This window comes from Pholcus phalangioides, unplaced genomic scaffold (assembly GCF_987345545.1).
Source record: "Pholcus phalangioides strain wild (caught in Gottingen) unplaced genomic scaffold, Ppha-v1.0 ptg000015l_1, whole genome shotgun sequence".
In the NCBI taxonomy this organism is placed as follows: domain Eukaryota; kingdom Metazoa; phylum Arthropoda; class Arachnida; order Araneae; family Pholcidae; genus Pholcus; species Pholcus phalangioides.
The window spans coordinates 65,907,765-65,921,471 of NW_028301608.1; the positions used below are offsets into that span (position 1 = coordinate 65,907,765).

Here is a 13,707-nt window from a genome sequence, read left to right on the forward strand (position 1 = left end):
AATGATGAAACTGAACTTTATTTGTTTCCCCTCATTTTTTTATACAGTGAAACCTAGATTTAACGATACTCTCTTGTGAACCAAGAGAAAATATCGTTGTACAGGGGTTATCGTTACATTTGGTAGGTAGTATTTTCATCAGGAGCTACCAAATTTATACTGTTGTAGGCATCTCTTTTGAATTGGCGTTGTTAGTTACCACTATAAAATGCACATAACCTTGCCAAAACTGAAAGTTAAAAAAAAAATTGTTTTGGTTGATGTATGTCACAAAAATTTATTCATATGTTATTGTATGTCGAAATTCTTTTTAAAAAGAATTTTAAATTAATTAATTAATTTGGGTCGATATCTTTGCTAAGATCATTGGAGTTAGGTACACACATGTGTGTGTACTTCAGGTCTTAACTTGGAAGAGAGTCATTAAAAACCATTTATAACTAATAAAAATGAAAATACACACATGTACATACTTCTGAATTGAAGCGGTTATAAGTATTTATTCGCGAAAAAAAAATAAAATCCAATTAACTTAGTTGATTGGAATTCAGTTGTTTCCACTCCGTAAAGGTGTTTACTGTAAAATATTATTGTATGCTACACCGGAAAAAGCTCTTCACGGCGACCTCATTAACATTTTCCGGAGGGGAGGGTAAATAGTGCAAAATAGCGATGTTATTAAACACTCGCGGAAGAATAAAACCTGGTGGGGAATTATAAAAAATTATATTGCAGGTAATTTGAATGAATTACTTGTATAAAAAAATATCGTTATAACAGTCCCGAAGTATCCTAAAAAACAACGTTATAGAGACATTTATCGTATAAAGGATATCGTTGTATCGAGGAGTTCAATGTAAGACTAGGCAATTCAAAACAATATTAAAAAAAAAAAATGTTGCAGAGGGATTTATCGTTATATTGAGCATTGTTGTAGCGAGGATCACTGTATATTTATACCGATTTCAGCTATAAGATGGTTATGAAATTTCAGTAAATTAATGTTATTGTTTAAATGCCTCTCATGATTTAGAACCACTGCATGTCAACGTCACGAAAGATATTAGAATCCCTCTTGGAGCCACCAGGCGGCCGAGTGAGTAGCACTAAGAGACATGGATATCTTTATCCAGCCGTTTGGAATTCACTAGAAATTACAGGTCTGATAGAGATCCTGGTAGCGAAAGTTGCCAGATCGTAAAAAATTGGGAGCCAGAACTAACACGTTGACGAGGCTGATAAACTAACCACGGTTAAGTGTAAAATGATTTTAGCAGAAAGGTTTGCTGATTAAATTAATACTATTTTAAGATATTTCTCTCAAATGCTGCGTATTTTATGAGCATGCCATTTTTTTTTTGAATTATTATTATTATATATATAGGATTTTACTCTGAAGAAGAACGTCAACCATCCTTCACCTATTAAGCTGGATTTTGAATACCTAATGAATTACCAGCATGCTTTGAACGCAAACTGATCATTGAAATTAAAATTGCTAAAAATATAATACGGCGATACCTCCGCTATATAACGGATGCGAACGATTACGATTTTTTCAGCTAACGAAGATTTTTTTCATGCTTTTTTTGCCTCGGTTAACGAATACGGATTCAGCTAACGAACATTTTCGTTGATATGAATGCACGCACTGACGTAAAAAACAGCCGCATCGTGAGATGAATTTTCACTCCAATCATCATCAGAATTATTCTCACTTGAGTGCGATTAACTCACGTCCACCTCGGAATCTTTTTCCAGATGTACTTTCACTTTTTCCTGAAGTTTTTGAACGGTTTCATGCAAAATCAAAGATTCAGCTAATAGAAAAAATGCATTGAGAAAAACTATCCAATGTTTTCCGAGCCGTGTTGTTTTTACTGCAAAATCCGAAGCACCAAACTGAATGGTCTGGGCATTCCAGGAGATTATCTTTTCCATCTGCATGTATCAGACACAGAAATGAGCTGACCATATCACAAATGGATGGGGGACCTACGAACTCGACTGGCTTAAGTCAATACCAGTTTTCGTAAAAACTAAAGCTGGTATTAGTTGCCCGAAATTGGCCAATACGTGACAGGGCCGGACACTTCGCAAATTGACCAATTTAGTTAAATATTGACCCAGCCAGTTCACAAAGTGGCCGGTGATCCCTGGCCAAAGGCTGATAACGAAAGAAATAATTCGGGATCATCATCAAGTTGGCGTATTTTTTCGTGATAATCATGTCCACGTTAGTTATGTAGCCCATAAAACCGCAGTCACGATGCGGTAATAATTTTCTCTCTCCAAAATTTGGGAGAAAAAACTATGTTTATATAATTATTTTTAGTTTTTCTATCAAATTTTATTTCTTTCTCTGGTCACATAGAGCTAATCCAATAGCTATGTAGCATCCAGCTGCTATGTAGCACACGTTGGCAATTAAAAAAAAAGATTTTGCTTTTACAGGGACATCTTACATCAAGCTTTAGCCAGGGACCTTCGGCCACTTCTCGAAATGGCCGGTCAAAGTCCGAATAATTTCTGTAATTCGGATTTTGATCATTTATTCAATTTTTGAAGCTGTTCGTTTAAGCCTTCAATCAGTTTATGTCTTTTCATTTATAGCGTTCTATTTGGTGTTTTATATAAACGTATCCTTAAATTTTAGCTAGTACCTGCAACGAAAGATCGAACGGAGCATAGTTGGGAAAAAAGCAACATCAAATGCAGGTAAAACGGTTTTCCCACATTTAATGTTGTTTTTTCTCAACTTTGCTCCATTTTTCAAATTCAAACATCTCAGTGAACTTGGAACTTTTTTTTAGTTGGCATTAGGAAAGTTATTATAGGGCAATAACTCCTTCGTACTTTTGAACCGAATAATAATCGATAAAACTAAAAGATTGCGCTGACTATATGACCCGCATTTCCATCTCCCCGTATAAATGGGACATTAACGGTTCCTCTCCTCCCCCCCCCCCCATATTTGTTCGTTTTTAAATGAAACGTATAAAACTTTTTTCAACTACACAACCCCTCGCAACATGAACGTCACAGCTGAGTACTACACGTTATTTGGATATTTTTTCTAATTGGAAGTATGCCTCAACGATCAACAAACAGTTCACCAGTAAAATGCCATATGCCCTGTTACCTATGCTCCCTGTATATTGCCCTGACGCATTTACGGCGTCGAAGTTGTGCCTATTTCGTGTTTTGCTGGTGTTTCTATACATTGAAGTGAATATGAGGTAAATGCTTTAATTTTCATGTTATGTAAGTATGGTGTTGAAGGTCTGCCTGCTCTCTAGGGACAAATACTGAATGATCAGAAGTCAATTGATAGCTTTTACGCAGTCAATTTCTCCATTTTCAAGATAAAGCTCTCCAGAGAATTATCATGGGGGAGCCGATGATGGGGAAAGATTAGGGCACTGGTGATCGGCACTTGGAATAAAACCACCACAGGCAACGGCAAGAACAAATAAACTATGACACATTTTCAATATTCATTTATTTATTTACATAAATCAATTTTACACATAGACAAACAACGGAAATCTTTGATACATAAATAAAAGGGTCTCGATATTCATCACTTTTTTTTTTTGATTTCTTATCAACACGGAAACAAAAGATAATATAACAATTGCGAGTAAATTGCACAGAAAAATTGCGATGGCAAAAAAGAGCGGATGCGTGTTTTCAGCACATACACGTGTAGTGTGTGACATCGAAGTGCACGTGCTTGACTTATTCAAAGCACTGAATAATATAAGATCACAAAACGACTTGTGAGTGGCTGTTTGTCAACCAGTTTGAAGAAGATATGTATTCAGGTCAAACTTCTTTTTGATATAGAGAAGAGTTCAAAAAGTTTTGTCGAGAATAGATTTTTTTGCCATTGAACATTCAATGCGTTTTTTCCCCACGAAAGCTGCTTTAGGAAAAAAATTGTGGTTATGAGATGTGGTTATCAAATAGCGGTTGTAGACAGATATAAAGAAAGCTCTTTGGAAAGTTTTTTTTTTGCTCTGTCAACACCTTTCTCTGATAAACGACTAGATGTAGTCTCATGTGAGAGTTCTCTTCCACGAACCGTTCAACGATCAGAATCGAAACTATACTCAGACAGTCCTCGGAAATTTTAAAAAAATAATTTTTGTAAATATTAATAAAATCGATTATACAATTTATTTTTGCCAAGTTGTATTTAATTCTTAGATGTCTATGGATAAAAGAAATGTTGAATGATAGTTCCGCGCGAGAGTATAATGTTATCTTCAGAATTCTTTGAACGTAGAAATGTCTTTTGATAACTTTTCATTTTAGCGGTTCAGTGGAATCGGATTATATTTTGCACATTTGTTGTGTGGTTCGGAGTGAAAGCGCGTACTTGATACGTTCTCGAAAAAGCTAGTACACACACGAAACTGAACGAATCCAACAGATTTCCAGTTTATTCCGTGTCCACTAGTTCATCGATCACTTTGTGGCGCAGTGCTAGACTTTGGAGTTTATTACCTGCTACAGGTTCAGAATCTCAGCGCTGTTTGGAGAGTTTGAGGTTTTGCACATGGCGCATATGTTTAATAGAGAGGTTCGAATGACTCATGAAAGACCAGTTGTGTTTATATGGTCGGACTTCACAACTCTATATAACCTGCACAAAGATTTTCAATGTTGTTTAGTTTTGTTATGGAACTGTTAGTGAAAAATAAGAAAAGGGCAATAAATGTGTTTTTCTCTCCTTGGCAAAGAAGTGCTTGTCAAATTGGCTCGAAGCGAATATTGTCAAAGAATCGACTATGCCTGCCAGCTGGCAATTATTTTACAAGACAGTGAAAGGAGCTGACGGTGACTCGCGGCGCTCAGGAGAGGAACAGGTTGTCCTCATTCCCATCCTTGTTCTCAGTGTTGCTATAGCAGCCTCCAAAAATACTTGGTGCCTGGCATCGTTGACACCGATGGCGCCGAGGTCATTAAAGCCTAGCTGAGACACTTGATCTAGTGTCCGATGGCCCGTAGCTTTGAAGTTGCTTTCGTACATCGGTAAACCCAGCGATATGAGCCAAGTACGTAAGCAGGAGTAGTTTGCTTCGATCACAGGAATGGTACAAGAATCGGCGAGGAAGTCGTTAGGCACCTGAAATGACATCATAGCAGACAAAATCAGTTTCACACCTATGAAACGAACGATAAAAAACAGCTAAACACGTTATGGATTATGTTTTATAACCGAGTCACACACACACACACACACACACACACACACACACACACACACACACACACACACACACACACACACACACATCCCCATAATTTTTTTTCCGTCGCCTTTTGGGCCAACGCATAGGATTTCTTGTTGTATCTGTAGCATGGTGTGCATAAAAAAGAAATTCTAAACAACCTTCTATACAAAAATTATTTTAACAACAAATAATTATTGTACAGAACAATTACTTTTATATTGGGTTGCTGTACTTTGGTTACATTTGATATCCATATTTTCTATGAACATCTTTTTTCAGTCACCTCGCTGGGCCATGTGCGGAGATACGGAGGCCCCCCCCCCCAACGTCAAAGGTGGAGTCGACTGATATAATGTATATATGTATATATGAATTGACATCATCATCACCGTGCCCCCCAGCAATAATGACCGTGCTCCCCCAGACTTCCAAGTCTATCTCCGTCTATGCACTGAGCAATTTGCCTGTTGTGGCCTTTGTGTCTGTATTTATTTTATTTGTATAAATATCAAATTATATTCCATGAAAATTATTTCAAATAACTATAGTGCAATAATGAGTTTCGAAAAATGATCAGGACAATGAATTATAGGTCATAGAAAAACCCAGGACAATAATTAGTTTTGATAAACGACCACAGAAGAGCGCCGGAGATACCTCGTCTTCTTAAAACCCTCTCATTTCGGCAATAACGAGCCCAACTAGCTCAGTACAGAGAGTTTTACCTGATAACATGTTTTACTTCCTCTTAGTGGACGGAATCAGCTTTTGTTCAATGTGTGATAACAGAGGGGGGGGGGGAGAAAGGACGTTCTTCCTTTTTCCCTTCGATATAGTATAGGATTGTGAGTACAGCACATAAATAACGGAAAATTATAGTTTTTTAATTACTATCATTATTTTGTGTTGAAGGGTGGAGGGAAGCATTTATCAGCTCACGCAATCGAAAAAAATATTGTTCTTGAAAATAGGGGGCAATTTCTGGAAAGTTCAGGGATTTCCACTGTCGCAGTTATAATGTGGATCTGAAAAATTTAAAAAACCACTCAAAGAGTTAACCACAACATGGGCCTTAAGAAAAGTGATGTTCTGCCTTTCGATTTGCATTCTTACTGTCGAAAATTTGTGAATGACTTGTTTGAGAATAACTTTGATTTGCACATAACATTATTTTCCCTTACTGCCATTAAACGATCAATAGTAGGGATTTTATACAAATTTTGTTTTTTCTAAAGAGTGAAATTACCGTCACTCATCAAAATAATTATTTGTGTGTGTGCGTGTACGATTGCGAAGTTACATATGAAAATTGACTTTTAAAGTGAGACGGTATAATTCACCTTTAAATCAAGGAGCACTGCCTTAATGTGTAGTAATTACAATTGATTGTACGTAATATACAAGATATGCTTACGCCACGTCGAGCTTGTTGCTGCAAGGATGTAATTCGGATTTGGTCTAAAGCATTGGCTACATCTGGAAGATGGTGATTAAGCTCCTCAGCGTATCTCTGTACAAGAGCTGGGGGAATACCACAGAAACCAGTCTGGAAAAAAAAATTTAATATAACAATTTTTTATATATAATGGATTTTTACGATAATGCAAAAAATGATTAATTAAAAATATAATAATATACTGCAAGTATCACTACGTGATAAGCCATTGCACTGATTATCAGTTTTCAGTCTCATGGGCCTTTGAACCCCTCCCGTATATTTTCGATATCTGTATATATTCGATTATAGATTGCATTGTATCGACTATCGAAAAATTTTCAGTGAAAAGTATTGAAAGTGGTTTTTTTTATCTTTTTCTTTTAAACATTATAAAAAATTTCGAAAGTGTGACTGACAATAATTTCTTTTGAAATTTTTAAGGCTTTCTTTTCAGAGACATTAACATGTCACCAAGTACGTTGCCTGGCCAAAAAAAAACTAACCTATTTTACTGAATAAAAGTGTACAAGCCTCAGAAGAAGTGTTACGATCTAAAATTGTTTCTGTGATCATGACTACGATGTATATTTTATTCTCTGAAGATGATCGTATGTCCCAGAATGACGATGACAAAATCGTATTTGACTCAAAATGTTAAAAAAGCGTTGAAAGAGCACGAGTCATCATTCCAGCTGGGCTGTCATCCATCAAGTCCACTCTAAATCCATCATGAATCTACGGGATTTATCATAGAGGTGTCTGAGGAGTCATTTGACTCTTCCTAGGTCCACCAGAGATATTGATGAAGGAATTGATGCAAATTTGGCTGAAAGTTAAATTCTGAGACCGCATAAAAATAATGCCGTGACGGATACGTGTTTAATCTCTGTTCGAGGTGATCCAACAAAGTGGTAAAGTGTGAGATTTTTTTGGGCAAGCAGTGTCTGTACGTGTTTTTGTGAAATAGTGATATAGTGACGTGTGACACAAACCTTATCAGTGTAAGGCTCCTCGAAAAGAAATACATTCTCTCGTTCAAGTTTCTGCTTGACCTGACTAACTAGGGTTGAAGAAGGGGGCTTCGGATTGTGTACGAGCTCCTGTAGGCTTCCTTTCCTATGCTTGGCCCTGCGATACACGTGCTTGATCGGTGACTTCTCGGGTTCGACGGCTGGGTCACTGACGACGTCGTCATACTCCTGCACTTTTCTAGAGCGCTTGTCCTTTTTAGCGAATGACGACCATCCGTAGATGTAAGAGTTCCTCTCGCCGTAAAGCTCGGCGTCGCTGCTCTTTGAAACGGTCCTTGCGTGACGGTGACCATCGTGCTTGGATTTCGAGGATTTGTTCTTTCCCCTGTTGTTTCCCTTGTGATTAGAAGGTGAGTTTTTGTGACCGTTGACTACTGGGGCCACAGTTGGACTAGGTACCGTCATGGTACCTTCCGGAATCGATGGCACTGAGTTACACTTGAGAAAGACACAGTTGTCAGTCGATGGAGACGAAGAAATAGAATTAGCGAATGTAGTCACTGGGACAAATTGGGATTCCACAGGAGGAGGAGAAGCGGTGGAATCCCCTAAATCACTAGATGCAGGTTGGGCAGATTCGCAAATGTTCGATTCACCTTGCTGTTCGGGAGAGTAGCTCGGCAGAATATTGAAGGTCGACGGTGGATCTCTGCCGCATTCCGATGCATTGTTGATAATTGCCGCCACGTCTTCCCTGGAATCCAGCGTTGTCGTGGTGGATTTCGTGGACGACTCCGCGCTAAGATCAAGGTTGTTCATGGCTAGGGTCAAGTCCGCACCTTCTCTTGAGTGAATGCCACTTTCGGAATGGCTCGTTTCTACCTCGTCCTCGATCTGGCCGTTGTCGTGTAGGTCGTTTGGAGCCTGATGATCCTGCACCAGGTTTTCGTGACTCCCATAGCATCCGGAATCTCTCCTAGATTGCCTGAGCTGATCCTCGGCGCTCTCGCAAACTATTGAGAAAAAGATAAATATAATTTTTTAAAGTCATTCATAGAAGATATTTTTTTCTGAAAGGGAAAAAATGCAATTTGGAATGATTATTGTCGTAAAGTTATGCGGATTCAATGCTGATTATGCTGATGGTGCTGTATCACAAACCATGTAAAGCAAAAAATTGACACAAATTGTTACAGCTCATATATTGCACTATTTCTTTTTTTTAAAGGTATTTTTTTTTATTATTCACAACTAGCACTTTTCAACGCGTGAGTCCTTTGTAGCTCGACTCACATCTAAAACGATAACTAAGCATGGATTATGGTAATTTCGATCACTTGCGAGATTCGTGTCTTCAGCTGCTCAATACAAAATACAAACGGTATACCACGTGTATGCAATGCCATCTGTGCCTGAAATTTTGAGCTATTATATTGTTTCAAATTAAAATTCTACATTATCTTAAAAAAGTAAAATACAAGCATTTCATTGCAGACCACACTCTCACACGCCAATTTATCAATTTCATATTAGTTTTTAAAACCGGTCTTGGACTTCAATATGTTGTTGGGAAAAATATGAAATACGAGCGTTTGTGATTAGATTAAACACAAAACATGATATAATACAATAATAATTTCAAGGATCATATCGGAGATATAATGAGATAGAAAATCATCTCACCATCAGAACACATGCTGTGGAGCATTTCTGCCGCTCTTAAAAGCTTCAAACCATGTTCGGGATTGATTATGCCAAGACTATCTAGATCCTCCTTCTCGATTTCTTTGAATGTGTCCAACTCGTCATAGCCGTTTAGGACAAGAACATTCGTGTATTCCTGAATACATAAATCCTGTATTTTAAGTTATTGCTTAAATTTCACTTTCGAATAACTCAGACTATGAAACACGGAAGAAATGAATAAATGTAATCGAATAATTGAAAACATATTTTTAATAATGAATAACATCCAAAATGTATCTCAACACAAAATTGCTATTATGAGAAGGGCAAAAGAATGAATTTATACCTGAAGGCCCAGTTGCTTCAGCAGCTCTTCCAAAGTCTCAGGTTTCCGAGCCGTCGACAACCAATGAGCTGGTACTCGATGCTTCTTCCGCCGAGGTTCACATTCATCCGGAATCTCCTCGACGTTGATGAACTTAAAATGTCCAACTTTTCCTAGAGCCATTCCGACCCAAATTCCCGTTTTGTGCTTTGCTATTATGTCGATGATGTCTCCTTTCTGTAAAATACCATGATGAGAGTGAGTTTATGTGGCATAGGCTAAATGAACGTGGAGTACCGTTAAAACCAAATCAACGGAACACGTGAAAATGCTCACCTTGAAGGCGAGACCGTCTTTGTCATATGGACTCGGAGTGTAATCTACAAGGGCTCGAGCCCTACCGATGAAAGCACCGACGTACACAGCGTTGTCTTCTTCTCCAGCTGACGTAGAGCTTCTGTTGCTACTGGTTGGTGTTGGAGGTTGAAGACCTGGAAAAAAGAACAGATATATCATTTTACGTCAAGCTCATTCTACGGCAAACTAACTAAAACTATATCAAATAAATGAATCTATTCTACATGCATGCAAAGAAAATAAGTCTAATTTTAAACTAGTAGTTTTAATTTCCCAAATAATTTTTTGCATTGAAAGAATTTGTACTATCCATTATTATATGAGACTGAGTGGAAAAAGTTTGATAGCAACACTAATTTACACTGTACATGCACTTTGTAAACGTTCCTCTTCAACAAACCTCTAACGAATTTGGGAAAAAGTTATTTTCTCAACATTAGTTATGTTTCGTGTATCATGTGTTGCCTGAGCAATTCATGATGTTAAAGTTTCTACAATAAGCAATGTCCAACAGCATATAGCCCTATCGATTATTAATTAGTTATAAATTTATAAATTAATTAACCGATGTTGTGCATTGGTATACTATTGATAGCACTGGAATACACGCATGTTATACAGTTACAGCATGATATACAGTTACAGCATGCCATTTCTACTTTCTTTCAAACCGAGCACAACTCCGGTCTATTGCCTTAGGCAATTTACTACCGAATGAATTATGCCGGGAGGGTGCGTGAGTATTTAACAGTCTGAGTGCGTATCTAGTGTTGTGCATTAATTTTTAGTGCTGCCATTTATTTTTCAAACTATGAGGAAAGTGTAATGATTGGTTATTTGTACCATTTTGTAGGTCTGTTGCTCTCTAATGTGAGACTTTTCAGTGGATAGACCAGCTCGCATTCATGCCTCGAAGTTGGGAACCATAGAAAACCAACTTCAGTGACTATCACTGAGCTGCCAGTGGGGTTCGAACCGCGTGTTCGTCACTATGACGAGGCGACCGCATAGCGGCATGCCATTTATACCTCTAAGCCACACATGTACCTCGTAAATATACCTCCGAGGAACTTGTAACGAATTGATGCATGTCAGGACGCGTTCCATATTTATTCCCTGGTGAATTCCTCTGTGGAATTTCTCACGAAACGGTACATGCCGGAACGTAACGTGCGTGTATGTATATACGCGGCTGTAACAAATTTTCGTTGTCAGAGTTGTGCTTGTGTGGTGTTCTGGATGGTGGCAGCATCAACAAGAGTTCTGAGTTGCATCAGTTCTTCTGAAAACTGGACACGACGGTTGCCGATTTTTTCGCTGCAAGTTTCTCTTCCAAAGCTACTTTACAAATTACAATTGCAGTATTGAACTGTAGCTTTGTGTCTACTTCAATGATGTTACGGAATGACAGTGATTCCCTATCATTCTGTATTCACGTAATTATCTGGAATCTTAAATCTATGCAAGTATGGGAACGGACCGTGTTCTGTTAGGAATATCACAAGGTACCATTAGGAATAGCACAATAGACCATTTACGGGTCCCCCTCCGTTTACTTTGGGTATAATTTAGAATGCTTTTTTCTATCGGTTTTCAATTATTTAAATACTAATTATTATTAATATTTATTTTTGTTTGAAGTGCTGCTTTCTATTTTTCCAGATGGGACATGTGAATGTAAAGAACTGGATACACCTGGCTTCCCATCTCAGGGTGATATCGAATCGTTCCCGAAGGGTGGGGGCGCATCCAGAAATTTACTAATAAGAACAGAGCCGCGCCCTTACCAGACACGTGGTAAAATAATGGCGGGGTCGGAGGCGTCTTAATAATTTCGGGGTCCCTTATACCCGATTTTATATGTTCTGTGGGAAAGAGGGGAATCGGTGCATCCAAAAATTCATAACATTATAACAAAATATACAGGAATACTGAAAAATTTCCACGCCAAAAACTTTACACAAATTTCAATTAACAAATAATTTAATGAAAATGTCTTTATGTAAAAAATTTCAAATTGATAAAAAAAATAATTTCAAAATCATTTAATATTAAGATCCAATGAAAAAAATTGCCTGAAAACTAATGCAAATTCAGAATAAATGAATCAGAAACCAGACCGACGAAAATTCAGAGCAAATGAATGAATTACTTCCACTATTGATGGAAATTCGGAATTTAGGAGAGAAATTATAATTACCGTACGCGGGGTCCGGTGCGACCGCAACTGTCGGACACCCATAACGGAGGGTCTAAATAAAAATCTCAAGAGTATAACAACAACACTCGTGGAGAGTGTGATATGTGATTCAAAACATCCAGAAAAATCGAGCGGTCCAGATAAGTCAGCGAGATTAATAAATCATAAAATCGCAATACAAATCTTGATGTGCCCTTAAATCACTAAATGAAAATTCGGAATCTTGATTCTCTCCCATCACGCGTGATGAATTTAGACGGCAATCATTGTCCCGTTTGTCGACGTTGTCCAGATGAGACAGTCACATATGCATGAACTGTTTTGCCATTGTATTATTTGTGTTGAGAGATTTTTTTCAAACTGCATAGTTCTAAATTGACATTATTCGACGAAAATTGCCAAGAAATAGCGCATCACAGCTGATATGGAGTTTCGAATGCCAGTAGATTTTGACTCTAATTATTGAATATTTATTACCTATAGAGAGTCTTTCTCTTCATCTTCTTCTTTGAGAAGAAATCTGAAAATAGGCAAAGAGAAGTAAAAAAGAAATCCCCGCGATGCTAAAGCTTCTAATAGCCTGATGTGGATTAATTATCCAAAACTCATTTGCTACTTGGTTATTAGTGGAAATGAATGGAAAGGTCATTCGACTCAAGACTGGAACACGTCCAAAATCGATACAATTTGCGTTATTAGATTAATTACTCGACAATGGAAAGAAACTATTAATAATAATGTTTGAGCTCATAGCAAACATTCACCCAGTGCACCATCATTTTGTACCGGGTGTGCCGTAAATTCGTAAATAGTTTAAAATTGGAGAATTGGTATATTTGTACGCGGTTAGCGAAAACGTTATTCTCACGAAGAGGGATTTTTTTGGTAGAGCAAAAAAAAAATTGGTACAAAGTTTTGTCGATAGAAGTCGCTGCACCAAAGCAAATCAGTGGAAATATGCAAATGAGAGTCCTATGAAATGTAGGGTTTACGATTGAGACGGCTCATTTCTGAATTTCCCTATTACTGGCGATTACATAAGACTTTCATTGTGATGATGACATTGATGTATAAATATTACTGTAGTTGTTTTTATACTTTAATTGCCAGCACTGAAATATCGCAGAGAAAATTTTTAGGTTATATGCAGTCGACGCTCGACCATACGTTATAGCGACCATTTGTACGACAGGTAGGATAAGCCCCAAATGTTTTCATAGAATGACTAGCGTGCATGTTTTAAATGCGATATAATGACCCTTCCAATATAACGTCCATTTTCGACGGGACGACGGGGGGGGGGGGTCGTTATATCAAGCGTATTAAGCAAATGTTGTACCATGAATGCTATTTCATAGAAAAAAAAATTATTGCCAATATCAAAAAATATGGGATGTTGTACTTCAGCGAACACACTGTATTTATATGATTTATGTAGATTTGAATAGTATAAAAAATGTCATTTATTGTTTGTCAACTTACTTTTC

General features: G+C 37.5%; 1 protein-coding gene across 1 annotated transcript in view; it reads right to left on the minus strand.

Moving 5' to 3' along the window:
- Positions 1-3,484: 3,484 nt before the first annotated feature.
- LOC149076543 (uncharacterized) overlaps positions 3,485-13,707 on the minus strand; it is a 374,649-nt gene continuing 364,426 nt past the window's right edge. Inside the window, exons 14-19 of the mRNA XM_089244125.1 lie at positions 10,000-10,154; positions 9,685-9,900; positions 9,336-9,492; positions 7,674-8,665; positions 6,658-6,789; positions 3,485-5,134 (exon numbers count right to left, since the gene is read on the minus strand). Coding sequence (XP_089100251.1) covers positions 4,820-5,134; positions 6,658-6,789; positions 7,674-8,665; positions 9,336-9,492; positions 9,685-9,900; positions 10,000-10,154 — 1,967 coding nt within the window. The 3' untranslated portion in view covers positions 3,485-4,819. The remainder of the gene's footprint in view (positions 5,135-6,657; positions 6,790-7,673; positions 8,666-9,335; positions 9,493-9,684; positions 9,901-9,999; positions 10,155-13,707) is intronic.